The 18,848-nt window shown below is 42.5% G+C and overlaps 2 protein-coding genes across 9 annotated transcripts in view; one reads left to right on the top strand and one right to left on the bottom strand.

Moving 5' to 3' along the window:
* Positions 1–1,767, top strand: part of LOC116842625 — a 4,557-nt gene extending 2,790 nt beyond the window's left edge. The window contains 1 exon segment of the mRNA XM_032812071.1: positions 139–1,767. Within this exon segment, the coding sequence (XP_032667962.1) occupies positions 139–882 (744 nt within the window). The 3' untranslated portion in view covers positions 883–1,767.
* The window catches only part of LOC116842616 (leupaxin), a 25,878-nt gene continuing 8,243 nt past the window's right edge, over positions 1,214–18,848 (bottom strand). For 6 of the 8 annotated variants that reach the window (XM_032812052.1, XM_032812045.1, XM_032812046.1 and 3 more), the window contains 9 exons: positions 14,416–14,576; positions 8,082–8,259; positions 7,821–7,953; positions 7,133–7,334; positions 5,530–5,850; positions 5,258–5,431; positions 4,672–4,902; positions 2,895–3,015; positions 1,214–2,830 (listed from right to left, as the gene is read on the bottom strand). In XM_032812052.1, coding sequence (XP_032667943.1) covers positions 2,685–2,830; positions 2,895–3,015; positions 4,672–4,902; positions 5,258–5,431; positions 5,530–5,850; positions 7,133–7,334; positions 7,821–7,953; positions 8,082–8,259; positions 14,416–14,576 — 1,667 coding nt within the window. In that variant the 3' untranslated portion in view covers positions 1,214–2,684. Of the gene's footprint in view, positions 2,831–2,894; positions 3,016–4,372; positions 4,483–4,671; positions 4,903–5,257; positions 5,432–5,529; positions 5,851–7,132; positions 7,335–7,820; positions 7,954–8,081; positions 8,260–14,415; positions 14,577–16,618; positions 16,974–17,588; positions 17,730–18,848 lie in introns of those variants that run through there. The other 2 variants (XM_032812047.1, XM_032812053.1) reach the window with 2 other exon arrangements.

Below are 18,848 nucleotides of genomic sequence, written 5' to 3'. Positions count from 1 at the left end.
TATATATATATATATATATATATATATATATATATGTACATAAAATTCGAACATTCCATTCATTTCCTTTACAATCTCGCGTCCTCGCACGATTCAGTCGTTCCCACCTTAATGATCCGTCAACCACGTTCTGCTCAGGTGTCCATCAAGGATGATTCCGATGAAAAATCTAGCCATCCAGAAACAGTGGTGGGGCAGACATCAGAAAATGTGGAAGCCAATCGAGCTAGTGGAAGCGTAGGTGATGCATCCTACCTAACCGCGGATTCCAGCTTATCCAATTATCATCCTGTGGTCTGTAGTACAAGGAGCGACGCGCAAGGCGTCATGACCAACGCGACGACTGGCCAAACGACGCCGTCGTTGGCGATTAAGACCGAAGTCGAAATCAAGCAGGAATCCGAGGTGGCGCATGACTTAGAAACTACCTTTTATGGCACATACGATGAGGCTACGAATTCGATTACGATCATTTATCCGGGGCAAGAGGACGCCGACATCGGCATTCAGGAATGTGTGCAAGAGATCAGCACGGACGACGACATAGTGTGCCACGATATGGACGGCACTGTTGTCCACAACGTGACACACGACACCGTCGCTGAAGTTACCACCGATATCAAGTATCTAAAACCACCGCCGCTTCGTGGTTACTCCACGCAGTTCTCCCCGGCGTACACTTGCCGCACCGACACCATGTCGCCCGCGAGCATCAACTCGGACACGGATTCCTGTGTCGTCCCGCAAATGGATAGTATCAGCAGCACGGATTGCGGCTACGAGTCGCACGACTCCCCGTCCGTAGACTCGCATTGCCGTTACTCTTATTTCAACGACTTTTGGCAAGAGAACTTCAGAGACTTATTTCCCGCGCTTGCCTGACAGTTCTCAAGAAAACGACGAATTGCGCGCAGGAACAGGCAACCGATACCGAATCGTTGCGTCTGTGATACGAGAGGGAGATTCCATAGCGCAGAAAGTAGTGCACAGCTGCCGCGTTATAATGCACCATGCACATTCGGTTAGATTCCTTCAAAGAGAAACGGAAAATTATAAAAAAGAAAGAATATAAAAGCAACGCTTTTTGTATAGTTTATCATTTATCCGACATAAGTTAAAGATATATATAAATATCGCGTTCATATTGATAGGAAGATATTTAAATTATATTTTTATTATATGTATTATATTTATCTCGCATAGAGTATGTTAGTTCTGTTTGAAAAATTTATTTTAACTATCTACAAAGACATCAAAAATTGTTAATCGACGAGATATCTTTATCTCTAACTATAATAACAAGGTAAGATTCGATAAAGACATGAGAGATTATTGTGTCATTTTTTTGTTTCTTTCTATCAATGCCGGGAAGTAGTCTTTGGTAGCACAAACTATAGCAGCATGTACTATTGGTGTTCGTATGTAACATATTAAGCTGCTCGTAATACGAAGTGAACGATTGGCAAAATTTGTATCTTTATTGTAAGATTCTATATATTTTTGTATATATACCTGCGAATGCGTGGATTTCTTTCAATAGATATATATATATGTATAATATATATTACCCGTCACACACAATCAGGAACTATAAGGCAAATATACGTAGTTTCATTTTTCTTTCGTAATCAATGAATATCCCTTGTATACACATCCACGTTCTATTTTAGAAGTTTATTGTTAACATGTGTGTATACGTGAAGTCGGTGAGCTGATCTTTATTTTGTAACAAAATGCCAAATAAACAAAAGAATGGTTTATCTCTCACTTTACCTATCTGACTTTGCATTGAAGAGTACGTCGCTTTATACACCGATCAATTTAATCCGTACAACTTTCATAATTTACCCGATTGTTTGTTCTTCTCCGCAAGGCATTACGTAATTCGATGATCAGACGTATGTAAATTTATATTGTTATTTGTGCGGTCAAGTTCGTTAAATCCCAGGCCACTTCGCGCGCTCTGTTCTGTATAAATATTTTTATAAATATATGAAATATATCTAACGCGCGCGCGGGAAGAAGAAGCTTTCATCCGAAATATTTGGAGACTAATATTGTTGTGCAAATATTTGCTCGAACGCGATTACATCATATATGTATATCTATTGATATATACTATAGATATACGCATTATTAGTAACGATAAACTACTACATAGCACCCTTTTCGTTAATTCTTAAACGGCATGATGAGCTCAAACAGAGCGGTTTAAGAAACACGACTTACCATGTAAGGTTATTACAAAGACCCAGGGAACATTATAAAGATTATACAGAGTGTTCCTTCGTATCTATTCCTTGTAGAAAAAAAATTGACTCGAAAATTGTTAAAAAAATCTCGTTAAAAATGGTGATGATAACGGGACATCCTGTATAACTTTCAGTCCTGTCACACACGATGACACTTAAAACGTTGTTAACACTTAAAATTCCATGCACGATCTTCCTCCACAATTGCACTATTCAAAAGTCAATATCTTCATTTATGTAAAAAATGGAAATCCTAGAAGGCCGTAACTCGGCGAACGAGTCTCATTTCGCGCTTTTACATAGACAGTCAAAGCAAGTGTATACCGCAGCATGCGTATTCCGTCAAAACTAGCAAAACCGTGTCACCGAGAGCGAAATAACTCTTCCGCTCTCCGTCCTTATATTACAAGATATAATCCGTATATGACATATTTATCCGAAGAGTTTGTCGAAACAGCCATGGCAGTATGGTTTGTCGTTTTGTTCCTTGAAAGTACCCTTGTTCAGTTGCTTCAAGCAAAACGCGCACACGAAGTGCTCAGGATGGAATTTGCGAAACATGGCCGTTATACAGCGACCTACAACGTGAAAAAACAACATGTCATCTGAGGGCTTGAAATTTCAAAAAAGTCTTATACTCACCAGTGATTGGTTTGTGACATCCTGCGCACAACGATCCTCTCTTGGCGTGATAATGCGTCTCGCAATACGGTAATCCCTCGTGATCAAAGAAGGAGCCTCCCTGAAACTTCTGTCTACAATCCTGCAAAAAAAAAACATCGAGATAAATTTAGTAAATTTACGTAAAAAATTGCATGATAAAATGTTTTCTCAACAGAGTTCCATAAATTTTATAAAAAAGAAATATTTTCTCTCTATCTCTTCGTTTGACAAAAATAAATATACTACATATAAATATTACACATGCTTTGTTGTCATATTGAAGTTGTACACAAATTTATCAAGAATCTTCAAAGAAATACATACAAATATACTGTTGGCTTAACAAAATGATACTACTGTTACTACAAAAGAATACAACCAGCGCTTTTAGTTCATGAAATTTTCATAATTAAATTTTTCAGGAAAGGAACACGACATTTATATATATTGGTCTTAATCACGAGATAGTGCGTCCTGCACTTTCACCTTGAGAATTTAAATCGATTGAATATTCAATATTAAATAATTATGCTGTTTCGACTTTTCTTACAACTGTGGAATATTAAGCACATAAATCACACACGTAAAAAAAGACAATATATTGGCATATAAATTTCTTTGAACGCATCCTGTATGCACTTTTTATCATATGTATATACGCGCGTAGAAAATTCCTGACTCGCCTCACAATTGACTCAAAATACTCTCCCATTACTAATGGGAAAATCAATTGCTTTCACTATATTGTTTTCTGAGCAGGGACTTGTCGATGCCAATCCGCTGTCGCTAGAACGACCTAAGAAATGTAAACATTCATTTACGACAATGAGTGCCGTTCGTCGCATTCGGCTCGGCCCTTTGTCGCACTTGTTGACGCGACACGCACGTGTGTCTGTCTCGCTGTGTGCGTACAACAGCCGACTCCGTGTCGTGTTTTCTTGTTTTGGGGTTTTATTCTTTTTTTTTGGGGGGGGGGGGGGGGTGGGGGTTTATTTCTTTACTTCACATACAATACTAACAACATCCGCACGGCTCGATAGAAAATTCCTATCCGTTATCAAGAGCTCGACGGCGATGTCGAGGCGCGAACTCGGGAACATATAAGGAACTTATAGCTTGAATCGAGAGTTTGTTTTATCGGGAGTATGTTCTGAGAAATGTGTGTGAGTGTATGTGTGTAAAAGGTGCGTTTGCGAGGCGCGGGAACAATGCGACGATGCTACTCGCATCGCAATCGATGTCGTTCTCGCCTTGGTCTTCCCCAGCGGCGCCGGCTAAAAATCACCTGTCACCTGGGAAAGTCACGGGGATGGCTCCGCATTCATAGAGCCGGAGGGCATATACAGAGGGCAACATTGTGCGGGGGTCGGAGACTGGAGAACAGTAAGTAAGACATTCGGACATTGGGCGCGGGAGACGCGTAGACTGAGGCGACAGGTCGACCGGAGAGTCCTTACGCCTCCTGCTCCTCTTCTTCCTCATCGTCGTCCACCCCGACGCATTTCGGGCACACCGGCTGGCCCTCCATCGCATAAAAGGACTTTCCGGAGACCGGTTTCTTGCAATCCTGCAATTGTCAAAGTTTATAGAGCGTCTGACTGGAACGGTGCTTCTCGCGTCTCTCGTCCCGCGAGGGATTTTTAGAATGCTACGAACGCGGGAGAGAAAGAGGGGAAGAACGTCGATGATTTTCGTAGAGCTGAAAGTAAAACTTGACGATGAGTTTCGACGAGTCACGGTTAAGCCCGAAACCTACCCTGCAGACGAAGCAGTCCGGATGCCATTGACTGTTCAACGCGGATATATAGTTTTCCATGATGGCTCGATTGCAACCGCCACACTTAGGCGCGAACATGTCGAAGTAGTCCTCGCGGCAATAAGGCTTGCCGTCCCGCTCGTGGAAGCCCTCCTCGCCGAACTGCTTGCCGCACTGAGCACAGAAGAAATGCTCGGTGTGCCACGTCTTCTCCAAGGCGGTCACGCATTTCTGAAAGCAAAGTTCGCGTAACGAGCGGATAATGGATGCGATGTAGGGTATTCAGGAACAGCTGGCATAAAAGCCCGGAAAAAGAGTATAGATCAGTATTATTTTTCAGCAAGTACTAGTCCGGATAGTATTTGTGCGCAAACAGCTCCAGTCGAGTTCATTTTATGCGTTTCGTCCAGGTGTCTTGGAAATGTCAACGGATGGGAAATTAGTATAGGTGTGCGAAGGAGTCTTTTCCAGTCTGCAGTTCTCTTTTATTACTGTCCTCAACGTTCGTTGGAACGACGATCATGTCGATGAAATCCACTATTAATACAATCTATATTCTTTTTCCCGAGGATAACCGTCCTCTTACATCGAGAATCGGCCCGTTGCAGTAGGCGCAGCGAGGTGAGAACAAGTTATGATAGTCCGTTTCACAATAAGGGTGACCCTCTCTCTCGAAGAAGTTGCGTGTGCCCAGCTCTTGATTGCAATGAGTGCACGTAAAGTGTTCCGGATGCCACGTCTTGCCTAGAGCTGTTATCACCTGTACAGTGAAAACGTTATCGAGTCAGAAAGATGAGAGAGCGGAAGACATTTCGTCGAGCTATGATCCGAGCAATCGGAAATCGGTCGCGCGGCTACCTGGCCCACAATAGGCTTCTCGCAAGCGCTGCAACATCCCTTCTGAGTTGTGTTGACTCCTTGGCGGCTCATGTCGGCCTGGAGGTTGCCGAGCATAGAATCCAACTGGTTCTGTTTGATATGCGTAACGGTCTGGGTGGTGTGATGGCTTTCTCCGTGCTGCGGCTGATAATGATGAGTCGTGTGAGTCTCGGTGATGTGGACGCGGGTCTGCTGCGTGCCCTCGGCCGGCAGCGGACTCTGCGAGCTCTTGGTAGCTTTGTTGGGTTTCGCGTACGGGGAGTCGGTCACCGTCTGGTGCTGATGGGTGCCGCTGTTGATCTGCAACGACACGTTTCCGTAGGATTCGAGCGTAAAATCAGGAGTGTCCTATCCCTCCACTGTTTGCCCCGAGAAATTGTGACCGAAAAGTTGTGGGAAAATATGCGTTTCTTTGACTTCAAAATCGACGGTCTCAATTTCTCGGTGGGTCACAGTCGGTATCGAAGCCAGTACGAAGCCTGGAAAAGCTCTACGAGATTGTGTCAATCCCTCTGTACGAAAGTCTAAAGTGGAAACGCGTGTACGTGCACGTGGTGGTTGCGTATGAAAAGTGTCAAGGCTGGAGAGCGAGACGATTTGACGGGCAAGGTGAAAGAAAGAGAGAGAGAGAGAGAGAGAGAGAGAGAGAGAAAAGCAGGGTCAGGATGTCAAGGTGCGGGTACTTTTACGGATGCTGAATGAAAGGAGGAATGCAAAAGAAACCCACGAGATGTGAGGAGATGTCGATCGCCACGGGCGAGCTTGCAGACTGGCCGAAAGCTCCGAGTGTTTCGGCAGATCACACGCCACCGTGGTGGTACCCCACCTCGACTTGACTTCGTTCCTCCGGTCCATCCCTCTCCCGCCGGAAAATCGGTGGGCGACGAGGAGCAAAGGAGACGCCGTGAGGGGACGGGGGAGTCGCGTGGCGATTTGTAGTCTCCATTTTCTCGGCAGCAACGGCGGCGGCGGTGAGGTGGTTATTTTCGTAACGTGGGGAGCCAAGAATGGGCAGGAGTGCTTTTAACGCTCGGTGTTTTCCGATTCCGCGGTAAATCAACCTGGATGGACCGATCAGGCAAACGGACTGGGACAAGTCAGGACCTGTGTACCTGTGTTCGCTGATAATGACCAAACGCGAGAAATATACGCGTTGTACATGTATACATAGAACGTACACAGGGAACGGGAAATAGCTCGCTCGAAAACGGAGACGTTATCTTTCATCCAAGTTCTTCCTGGATTCAGTTGACGGACAACAATTTTGTAGACTCGTCCTGTGATCTGTCGTCCTTGCTACGTGTGATTTTTTTAGTATGTAAATTGCTAGATGTTATCCTCGCAACTAGTTATACACACAATGCGGGAGGCAACAAAAAGCATCAAGGAATGGCATATATGTTGACCTTTTCAGCACAATATTAAACAGAAAACCAAACACCAATATGTGTACTAAAAAAGTTGTTCAACCCTTGAGGAACAGCGGTTTTCTCCAAACAAACCTTCCAAAATACGATTCACAACAGCGGTTCTGCAAGGGTCGATCGCGTTATACGATTACGTGTCCTTGAATATGATGTACCTTGAATTCAGAAAGCGAAGCCATTAGGTCGTCCAGCTCCTTGGTAGCGTTACTCGCGGTATGACCATTAGGGTAACTTCTTTGAACCTCGCTTCGATTCAGCGATCCGTGCTGACTGGACGGATAACCGTCATAGACCGGCTGTAACTCCGTGGACGTCTCTTGTATAGTGACCTTCACCCTTCCGTCAGCGGGGTAGTCTCTGTTCGGGGAGGGCAACTTCGTTTTACCGTACGCGAAATTCTCACCATAGAACCGAGATTCCGTGAACTCTGGTGAGTCGGTTCCTCTCTGAGGAAATTATCAATGAAAAGAAAAGCACGCAATTGTCCGCGCGTCGTCGTGAGCGAATCCTGTCTATTTTCATACACTAATCTGCCCTTGACACGTTGAAATCCCCGAAACTCACCGAGGTCACGCGGATGATCGATTCCGAGGTGTTTTATAGCTCACACTGAGGAAAAATCTTTAAAAATTTACTTACGGCATATGAAGTTTATTTTTGTAAAATAAAGTTTACTTCTAAATAAAGTTTATTTGTGAAAAAAAATAGAGTTTATTCCCATGAATAAACCTTATATATTCCGCAAATAAATTTTCAAATAAACTTTATTTTCTCAGTGCATGATCATGAATTTTTATGCTGTCGTGGGGTTAATTGTTGCTCGCGCAAACACAGAAAGCTCACCCGTTAGGCACGGCGGTGCTTAGCTCTTCGAGCAATGAATCAACGGTGGGTCGGGAGGCTGACAAGCTACTCGGGGAACGGAGCATGGGGCTAGTCGCACCCCCGTTCATCCCTGTGGTAGATACGCGGCTATCTATAATCATCAGTAAAAGAGAAAAGCGTTTAAATGCGACAAAAATCGTCGCTTCCGAGACTTGAGAATCAAGCGTCGGAGAGTAACTCTCCGTAACGCTGGTTGAGAATCCAAGTATTGGATCTGACCTCTTTCTTGATAATGGGTGTTATAGCGCGCGTTGCTGAGGTCTTGCAGGAGAGTGTCCAACTCGGAAAGATTGTTATTGAGGGAGGGCATCTTGCTTCCGGTGCTGGCTTGGGTGTAAGACGCGCTTCCGGCCTTACCAATGGTCTCCTCTATCGCCTCGCGGTTCTGGTAAGTAGGCTACAACATTCGCGAGTGCCCGCGATGATGGTTAATTGCATTGTGAATCGCACGGTCTCTATTGCCGGCCAACAATTATAGTGATTCAGCGATGGAAAACATAACGTGACATGGCAAAAGAAAATCATATCATAATATTCGACAAGAACAGCGAGACACATCGCAAAGCAACTAAAAAAACAAATTAATGCGACTGACTCCCGATGAATGGACAATGTACGAGAAACTCGAACGAACAGCTGCGACAATTTTCCGCTCTCCAAAGGCGTTTTTGGCTTGTTAATCGACAAAAGCGATGGCCTGCCAAGTTGTCGCAGAGTGCATTATTATTTAGAACCGTGATGTCACTAGAATAATTATGTGGCGCGTGCAGAACGCCGTCGTGTCTCAGGACGAGGAGGACGATGTGCGCTTTTAGTTACGAAGGTCAATTTTAAATCGCTTTTAAGCGACGGGTCGGAATAAATATAAGCACGCGATCAGAATTGGTGCCTAAAGTTAATTGATAAATATTAAACAAACAATTTTAGTTGTCAAACGTATACAGAAGATACTCGCAGATCGGTAACATCAACTTGGCGATTAGAACAATGTAAATTGTGCTTGTCGCGATTTCGCGTATGTACGATACGAAAAACAAATTTAGTCGGTTCAACAAAATATGAAATATTTACTAGTGAAATATGAACGAATCGGCATTCCTGCTGAAGTTATCAGAATCCTATTAAAGTCAACAAAATTTTGGTTAACCAGGAATTTTACTTGATTAACTAGAATCTTGTTAACTTCAATCGGAATTCTAGTTTGTTCATATTTCATCAGATATTTGGTTAATCCAATTAACTCTTTTTTTCCATGGATGATACAATTAAATAACAAGACTATTCAATTTTTTTTTTAATAATATTTATACAGAATTATTTTCAGCCATGTACGTGTATGTTATAAATATATCTTATTAATTAAAAAATCGAAGGCAACCCGATTGCGAAATCGCGAGTTCGCGCACGGAGTCGCGCGAAGTGTCTTGTTTACCGAAATTAAATTTAATACTTGACGTCAGGAGCTTATCGACGGCCAAACGTGAGTCCCAGCCACTTGTGACCATAAATTGGGAGCTTTACAAGGCCTCAAAGAGGATCGTAAATGGTGCATAATTCATTTCAAGGCGGCGATCGAAGCGGGCTATCTGATAAACAAATTGCAGTCGAATTTCTGGGAATGTTCCAAACGAAGTTTGTTTCATCGGCGAATTTCCGGCGATGACTATTCTTTTTTTATTGCAATAAAGCTGTGTTACGACGCGTCCTGCTGCTGGATGAAGGGAAACTAGGTTACACGCTGAGTTGTCAGCCTAAAAATATCCGCGGCAAGCCGCAGAAACATGTCAGCAAGACATATCGGCGCTTCGCGGGAAATTTCGACCGCGATACAACTATTAGCGCGAGGAAGTTTCCACGAGATCCTTTTTTTTTTTTTTTATAAAATGTGTCATATCCGTATGAGTCACGAGTACTTATCGGCGACGGATACTTTGCTTTGAAATTAAAATCGATTCACACTTCGTGAAAACTGTATCGAAAGCTACGACACGATACATCCTCGAGATATTTGTTTCTCACCTCTCCGTAATCGGTGAGTTTTCAACAAATTGACAGAAAAAATAGCATGTAAATACTCTTAGCCAATCTTGGCATAACGCATATTTTTTGTGGTTCTAAACGGAATATTGTAGTAAAAATTATATATTTTACAGTCTTTTTTGTAAATCTACGCTATACTGAAATTGTAGTTTAAGTTACTACAAAAATAGCCGATTGGATGATATACGATATGAGAAACATTCAAACTGTTATAACAATTTTGTAATGAAAAGTCAAACGTGCATAAAATTCTTAAATATATAGTAATTTTGGTCATAATTCTGTAATTCTGTATTCAATATTACAAAAATTTTGTTGTAATTTTTGCTACAATGTTTTTCGTGTAACGAAAAAATAATAACAAAATAGTAACAAAAAGATAATAAGAATATATGCGCATACATAAGATTATTGTTGCCGACACATATTTTACCGCAACACTTGCTACAAAAATTATTTTCCAAAGATTATAATTATTTCACCATGTGTCACTTCACTTATAGAAATAACACATTTTTTCCTTCATGTATGCATCTACTATTTCGCGTCCTCGTGGCACGATACTATCTATACGTTCCGCATAAGCGCGTTCGCGATTCTCTGCGCTCACGTGTCGGCGTTGTTACCACATTCAGCAGGGTTTATGCAACGAACTGCAGTTGCAGCTGCAACGCGGGCGTCTGGAATCGTTCACGCACGCAGGCTAAATTCACATCAAAGAGAAAGCTTAACAGCCGCGACCTTCACCACGTCGACGAGATTTTTGGCACTCCGGCGGCAATACTATAAAAAACGTTACAAATGGAGTTTAATCTGTGATGTGCGGAGTTAAACGCGAAATAACCCTGACGCAATAGAATCGAAGACAAGAAGCATCAAGCAAAGTCTCCAAGAACGAGAAAAGCCACTCAGTGGAACATTGGCGTGTTCCTCATTTAATTATAGATTTCAACATAGGTTAACCATAATCATGGAACAGTCAGAAAAGTTTGCGACTATAATAGCACGATGAAATAATTATAGCCAGAAAACCTATTTTCATAGCCACATAACGCTATTACAGTGCCAGTTGACAGAAACTTCATACGCAAATATTGTCGCTACCTTTTTGCCAGATCAACAAAAAGATACGATCGAAAATTTACGGAAAATTGAACTGTACTTTTCGACCGACTTCACATGATAAGCTCGTATAATACTTTCGCCAAATTGGCATCGCGTAAATAGGTCTTGGACTACGCGAAATTGGATCACGTCGCATCCTGTGATCCGCAGCCGAGACTTGACAATCGCGGACAGCAAACTTGACGATAGATCGGTGCCGTAACAACATGTTTCGCGAAGAGTAACACGCGCAACATGATTTATTCGGTCGCAATTTATTAAAACGCAAAGTAGACAGCTACCGACAATTTCGACCGTCATAACGTGCCAGTGTCCCGACAGTCGCATCAACCCTTGCAAAACGCACAGGTTTCTTCCCTGCCTTGTCTATCTACGCGTGATCTGAATTTTCTCCGAGTCAAAACGTTATGAAGAACAAAGAAATCAAGCAGTAGAATAAATCTTTACAAGTATTGCATTGCGAGCGTATGCCGAAGGGAGACGATTGTTAGTCCACTACAAAATATGATAACGCGCCTGATGCTCTGGAACGCTTCGACAATTTGAATAACACACCCAGGTCATTCTGGGTCGTTGTATAAATAAACGAGACTATGTACGCGCCACATTCGATGTCGTGGTACGATTACCTGAACTTTCAGGGGGTTCGTCGACCCGACATAAAGAACGCTCTCCTTCGCCGTTATTCACGTAAACGATAGCAATCGATGCAGGTAAATATAATTGACCGCGTAGCGGATGAAAAATCGCGCGCGTTAAGTTAGACACGCAACAGAAAAAAAAAGAAAATTTTCCTGATTATTTCGCTTTAAAATCATAGTCTCAGATAAGACCAGACGCCTTTGTCCTCAGTGCACAACAGTTGGCTCGGCCGCAAATTTTGCGAGTGTGCCGTGAGTCGACAGCGAGTCGGGGAACATGAATAATTGAGATCGCACTGTCCTAGGCCGAGCGGGGATCGATAGAATCGGCAGGGAACGTAACAGGTGTTTCTCGTGGAAAACTCGCACGAAACAAACGCGCGATACATACGGCGTGTGTCGAGGACGCGACGGATCTATACATGAGTCTCTCTGTTATGCGTTCGCGCGGAAATACGTTTATAACAATGCGCGAAACAAATTGTCATTTATTTTTGTTTGAACACTGTGAATTCGTTCCCCGCGCCGAATAAACAACGAGATCGACCTCTCCAAAAATACAATTAAACGTATTCTTCACTGCAATGCTACACTTATAACTGATGATTCAGTTACAAGTGTGACACTGCAGTCAGTAAAATCTCGCTGAAACGATCAGTTAACAATAGCGACTGTTTCCACGCTGAGAGAAAATTGTAGTTGCTTGCGGCGTCAACTATACTTTTTTGCGATTTTAACCACAAAAGTAATTAGAAGAATCTTCTTTCTAATAACACTTACTAAAACAATGGTTTTCCTAACTATTTTTGTGACTAAAATCACAAAAGGATATAGTTGACGCCGAAAGCAACTATAATTTTCTCTCTAATTATTGATGCATTTCGCGCAAACACAAACAGTGTCATGCATGCGAGGCTCATGAAACTCGTCAACTTCAATGTCACAAATGCAGAGAGTCGGATTTGGCACAGCGTATAACGACTTTACACAAATTTTGCGGTGAAATTTTACTTCTATTAGTTAGAATCAATAAAACGTAAGACTGATGAAATGAGCCACAAAATTTTGGTTATAATCACTAGAAATCTCGTTAAATTTGAACAGAATCTTAATAATTATAATCAGAATGTCTCTGGTTCGTCTATACTTTACTAGAAATTTCGTTAATCTAACCAAACTTTTCTTTCCGTGTAATTCACATTAAGAGAATACTTAATATCTCAAAGAAATAAGAAGCGGCGCGCGCTTATCTTTAAACACGATGGACGGTCAAAAAGTCATGTCGTAAGGAGGGTAATTTAATCTAAATTTTTTATTTCGCGCGCAGTTAGAAGAATAAATCAATAATTAGGAATCGATTTCTCAAATCATTCACGCATTCGCAGGTCGTGTATCGATAGAATACTCGCTTTATTAACTCAATGTCGCCGCGAATGGATCAGTTTGGATTTTTTTTTGTGCGCGTGACTCTTGTACACTCAAACACGTACTGGTACTCGTGGCGCGTTTTCGCGGCCAGAGAAAATAAATGTTAACCAAGTAACTCGAGACTCTTTCCCGACTTATACACGATCTGTTTTGCCCGCGCGAACGTTCGACGTTGCGCCGTAGTGATGTTACGAACAGTCAATTTTAGACACGATATTGATTCTAATTTTAGCCCTTGCTGTTGCGTCACAGTTATTTCCAACGGTGAATTCTATTTGATTTCCAAAGATTTTTCAAAACAACAATGATCAGATTAATTCAATGCTAGAGTAATTCCCCTCCCTTACCGTGCCTTGGAAGTACAGCAATGGAGGGTAAAATTGTTCGTTTGGAATTCGATATTTTCCACGGCTTCGATTTGTGAGATTCGTCTCAGGATCTTGAGATTAGATTTCGCTTGATCGCGTAGGTACAGACGTAGACGGCGCGTTTGGCCCTGACAGACGGCTACGGACGATCGAGAGTCGTCGACAGACTCGCGTTATATCTGGTCCCCGACATCGTGTATCGACAGTTATTAACTCTCCGTTGGCGAATGGGTTTATTTACGGATTACCCTTGTGTCGCGCTCCTTCGTCGTCGCGGCCACGACGTCGGATCGCTCTATTTCGAGACGTTTTGTAGACTGGAATCGCGAAACGTTGTCAGTGCCAAAAAGTTAATTTTGAATAATTCGTAGAAACTCGTGTAATTAAATACATCACTGTCAAGAACGCAGCGAGAAACAAATTGTCGCTGAAAAAAGAAGAAAGCTGCATACATCTGATACATGAACAGACTTTATCAAAATCGCCGTCTGAACAACCGTTGAATGGTTCTTCATTATTTCACACGATGCGACACGATATCGAGAGTCTCGCGAGATACGTGAAATTGCAATTCTGGCACGCGCGTTGTTATTTCGCGTTGCCGCAGTTTACATTCGATGGAACACCCGCGAGAATCCTGCGTGACCTCGACGATCGAACGATTGTCGTCGAGACCAGGGGATTCACCAGCACTTGGCTCCATCTGACGACCTACGTGTGACTTTACAGTGTGGTCTCTTCAGCATATTTCCTACCTCGTCGATAAACTCACCTCGACGCTCTCGGTTGAAGTTCTTATCGTCCGAAGCGCTCGTCGCTTTTGCGGTGAGCCTCACTTCGATCGAACCCAAGTACAAATTGATCTTCGCGACCACTTTCTCTTTGCAATTAATGTCGGCTAGTCTACAGTCCGTTAGTTAGCGTCTTAATCAAGATCGAGAATCAACATACCGATTGCGACGGCAGTGGCGAAGTTCGACTGTCGTAGGATCTGTACACGGTGGTCGCGTGGGTGCGTGCACCATTCAGCGATCCGTAACCGGGAGTCGCATTACCGCCGACGTGATTTCCTTCCGACGACACGGTGTTCTGCAAGTCCGCCAGTAGCGCATCTGAAAGCGCAATGATCGATCAATTAATTTGTCTTATGTGTGTCTGAAACGCACACAGAGAGAAATTACCCGGTGAAAAAAATCACCAAACGAATATTTTCGATCAAACATCGATCGATTTTTCTATCCAATCAGAAAACACTCGATGAGAAATACTTTAAAGTTTTGATCGGATCATTTGACGAAGTATCCGATTAAATTCAATCGGATATCCTAACCGGACATAAAAATATCCTGATAATTTTTTATAAGATAATTTCTCTTAGTGCAGGTAAATATGCAAAAACATGAAAGAAAAAAATATTCAAACGAGTCAACAAACAAAAATTTATCAAATTTATTTATCAAATGAATTTTTCGACAATATCCGAGTTAATTTCGGAAAGAGAGAGTCTCCGTGATGATAAAAGCAGTCGAGTGTAACGCGACTACTTTTATTATTTCACTTCTAAATTTATCGAAGTGGGTCTCTACTATTTTCAGAGCTTTCTGTGTGTAGCACACCGTTAATGTCGACTCTCGCTTTTGTAATGTAAACAGACAAAAACGCCCGCTATGTACGAGGTACACGACCACGTATACATATACAGAAGATAAACACTGTGAGGGAAAAAAATATTTAAGAGATAAGAAATATTTATTCGATGAGTACTATACATATTCACTTGCACTAATTGAGATATATACAATATAAAGAACGAATCTCTCTCTTTCGAGTAAGAAAATATATATTTTCCTAAAATCATCACCTATAACCATCAAATATATATTTTCCTAAAAATATCACCGTTGTTTTTTACGAAAGCAATTGTTTATTGAAACAGAAGAATTTCTAGAAGATCTAAGTGGATATGTCGTCAGTGTGTGTGCTCATTGAATCAATTTTTTTATTTTTTTCAGATATTTTTTCTCTCAGTGCAGAAAAGATTACTTCGGACATCGTGTATCTTAAATTTTCCACTATTCCTTTTTTATATACCATTAAATACGTATTACATAATGAGTCATAATATCATGCTTAATAGACCATCACATCTCCTCGGCGAGCGAGCCTGACGTTCTAATATAATAGTCTCAATCGAAGTGCATCGATCTAACGAATATCGTTGCACGATGGAGAGTCACGTTCCAGCGAAAGTGACCTGACGCCGTTATTGGATCAATCGAGCTCACTTATTTAATTTCGAGCTGGCGTATGTGAAAAAGGAAGTGTCACGACATTGTTTGACGATGACGCCATACGTCGCCGCTTCAGGTGGCCTTGGGAGGCGCGCGCAATATTGTCACGACACGTTTCATTTATTTAATCTGAAATGTCGCGAGACTATCTGCCAACTAGATTATATATGCACTAACGTCGCTGTTTACACAAGAGATCCGTATAAAAAGCAAAAACGATGAATTTACATATATAGCTGAAACTAGTCAAAGCGTTGCCCAAGTCGTCACAAATGGTCTGTTCTTTTTAGCTGCACTGCTAAACTAGTGCGATAAGTTAGATCGAGAGAAAGTATATTCATTTCACTTCAACTTACTGCACTAGTTCAGCTAAAAAGAACAGACCAAAAGTTTGAAGATGAGATCAGGGAGAGGAAGTAAGGTGTTCAGGTTTATCACGTAGATTATATTTTTCGCAAGGTCCCAGAAAATAACTATGCAAAAATTTGTTCCAAACTTATCAAGATTCCGAAAGTATTCTGAATAAATTTGTTGCTCGTGATAAACTTATGACAGATACGTGGATAAATTTATGAAATAATCGAAGTAACATTTATTCGACTACAGTGTGCATTTTTCTGTGTGTAAAGCTGGCTGACAGAAGTGTGTCAGCCTCTCGAGATGAATATTTTGTTATCGTTATTTACACGAGGAAACAGTTACGACATTGTTTGAAAGAGTGACGTTAGGCCACGATGGCGCTCACAGAAAAGTGCCTGGCATTTGTGATTATAATCGCACAGTGAAATAATTTCAGTCAGGCAGATCGGAGACCGAACCCCGGGCCTAACTCGTCGTCTAAGCCGGGGGAAACTTGTATTTACCGAGAGTAACGAGGTTACTGGTCGCTTTCTCGTGATTGTACACCTGGTACAGGTTCTCCTCTTCGGGAACTTGCGCGCACCGCGTCTCCATCGCGTCCGCGAGACAGCCCAGCACCCGACACACCCACTATTTCAGGAACGTTGAACCTCGAGCTTCAGGTCGAGTTTGGCGAGTTTGGCTCGCAAAAATGCGGCACCCAGAGAAAGTTCACGACCGAACAAATCCTGCGCGAACCGCGTCAAGGAAGAGGCAAGGAAGAATTCCTTCTTTGCTGTGCTGTGCGATTTTTTTCTTTTTTTTTTTTTTTCCTTCGCGAGGAAACTACTCTTTCAGTGATTTTATCTCGAGCTATAGCTATGAGAAAAAATGAACTATAAGAGAAAAATGTTACAAGAAAGTTATACGAGAAAAAGCAACGTCACGAAGGCTGGGAAAATAATGAAAATTCCTCGCGAACAATCGCGATAAGCGCGATATCGATTGATCCTTGCGACTGATTTCGATGTTCTTGATTGCACATCATACGACGTTGCGTTCGACATAAAGAGCCAGAAATTGGCGCCTGATAAGAAACGCGAGCGACTTGATCTGCAAATTTGTCCCGAGCTATCGTGCCAATTGCGCACATGTCTCGAATTATTATTGTTACCGCTATCATCTCGTCGGCCACGCCGTGCTGCGAAACGCGAAACAAGTTATGCAAATGGATGCGAAACGCGAACGTCATTGAGCGTACGTCGATGCAGAGTTGTAATTACGGTATCTATCGTTCGGCGGTTCACGGGATGCAGCAAAATCTTTCAGTTGCAGTTGCAACGCTGACACGCCGATCATTTCATCGTGCTTCCTTAGAAGCAACGTCGTATGATTGCCAAGACTATCAGGCGCATGGCGCGACGACCAAACGAATTTTCCCAATGTCATCGCGCGATTTTTCTCGCTCGCGAGACGACTTGCACTTTTTCCTACCTGTGCTCGCTTCGATTTTTCACGCGCCCGCGGCAGCACCTAAGAAACCGAGCGCGTGCGACACGTGTTCAACGGTGCGAATTCGCGCGTACAAGGCGACGTGCATGAACGTCGACGGGACGGTACTGATTGTCATTGAAGTTCGCGAGAAAGCGATACCGAAAGCGAGCTACCACTGGAGGAGGTGAAGCGGCCTGGAGAGGAGGAAAAACGGAAAGGAGGCACGGTATGGTGGGGCATTCGCGGACGACGGTCGGAAGCTGCGGTGTTAGGAAGAAACGACCTGGGCAGCTAGTTTTCACGACGGCCGATTACGGGGAAACCGATTGCGCCGAGAGATCCAGCTCAACTCGCAGATTCGAAGAAACTGCAACATGATAGAACTCAGGGGACTTGAGTCGCTGCTGTTCAAGGCTCACATTAATAATTATTATATCAAACTTGTCGAGTGAGCGTTCTAAGTACTCTCTGAGTAAGTACTTAGGTTTGAATTCAGAGTTATATGAGAGTTTTTCAGTTAAATCGCGATTATGAATATATTTTAATTCACCTGGAAAACGTAGATCTCTGAATAAAAATTTGAGCATTTCACATGCGATAAGTTTCAGGTAACAACTATTAATACAAATCTAAAACGTACAGAAATTCTTTCCATTGTGAACGGATAAACTTGAGCGAGACAAAACAAATTGCGCTCAATAAATAATAAACAAGAATCACTGCAACGCTATCGAAAGTACGTCTTTGCAAACGTATGGTTTGTCCTATTTGGACCCAAAGTAAGTTTCTTAAAGTAAATTTTCTTAAGAAAATGTGTACTTTTTATTTGAAAAAAGTATTTCATATTAGTATTAATATTTTATATTAGTATAAGAGTAAATACGCTGTTAGTACTATTTCTCAGATATTTTTTTTCTCAATGCATCCACACTACTATCAACGTGTACAATTTCGCGCGCTTTGGATTCACCGTCCGTATTTCCGCGCACGTTGCACCGCGCGTTTTTGCGCGCTAATACGCTACTTTTTTGCCTCATAACGTGAGGAACGCGTTGAGTAATCGTCTGAATGGGACTTAACATTGGCAGCAAGCCTACTGAGCTTATCGAGGTCTATTTTGCACGGCTGATTCATACCGTCGGACATCAATACTGCATGCCGCGCGTAAACGCGCGTGCCTTGCGTAAATAGCGACAGGGAGGAGCGAGACGGAGATCGCGACACGTTCAAGCAGTTTGCAGAACGTTCCCCCCCCCCCCC

Source organism: Odontomachus brunneus, unplaced genomic scaffold, assembly GCF_010583005.1.
Source record: "Odontomachus brunneus isolate Ranch 3 - 2012 unplaced genomic scaffold, Obru_v1 Obru_scaffold_026, whole genome shotgun sequence".
NCBI classification, from domain to species: domain Eukaryota; kingdom Metazoa; phylum Arthropoda; class Insecta; order Hymenoptera; family Formicidae; genus Odontomachus; species Odontomachus brunneus.
The sequence above is the reverse complement of the archived record's forward strand: the minus strand, read 5'-3'. Positions and strand labels throughout refer to the sequence as shown.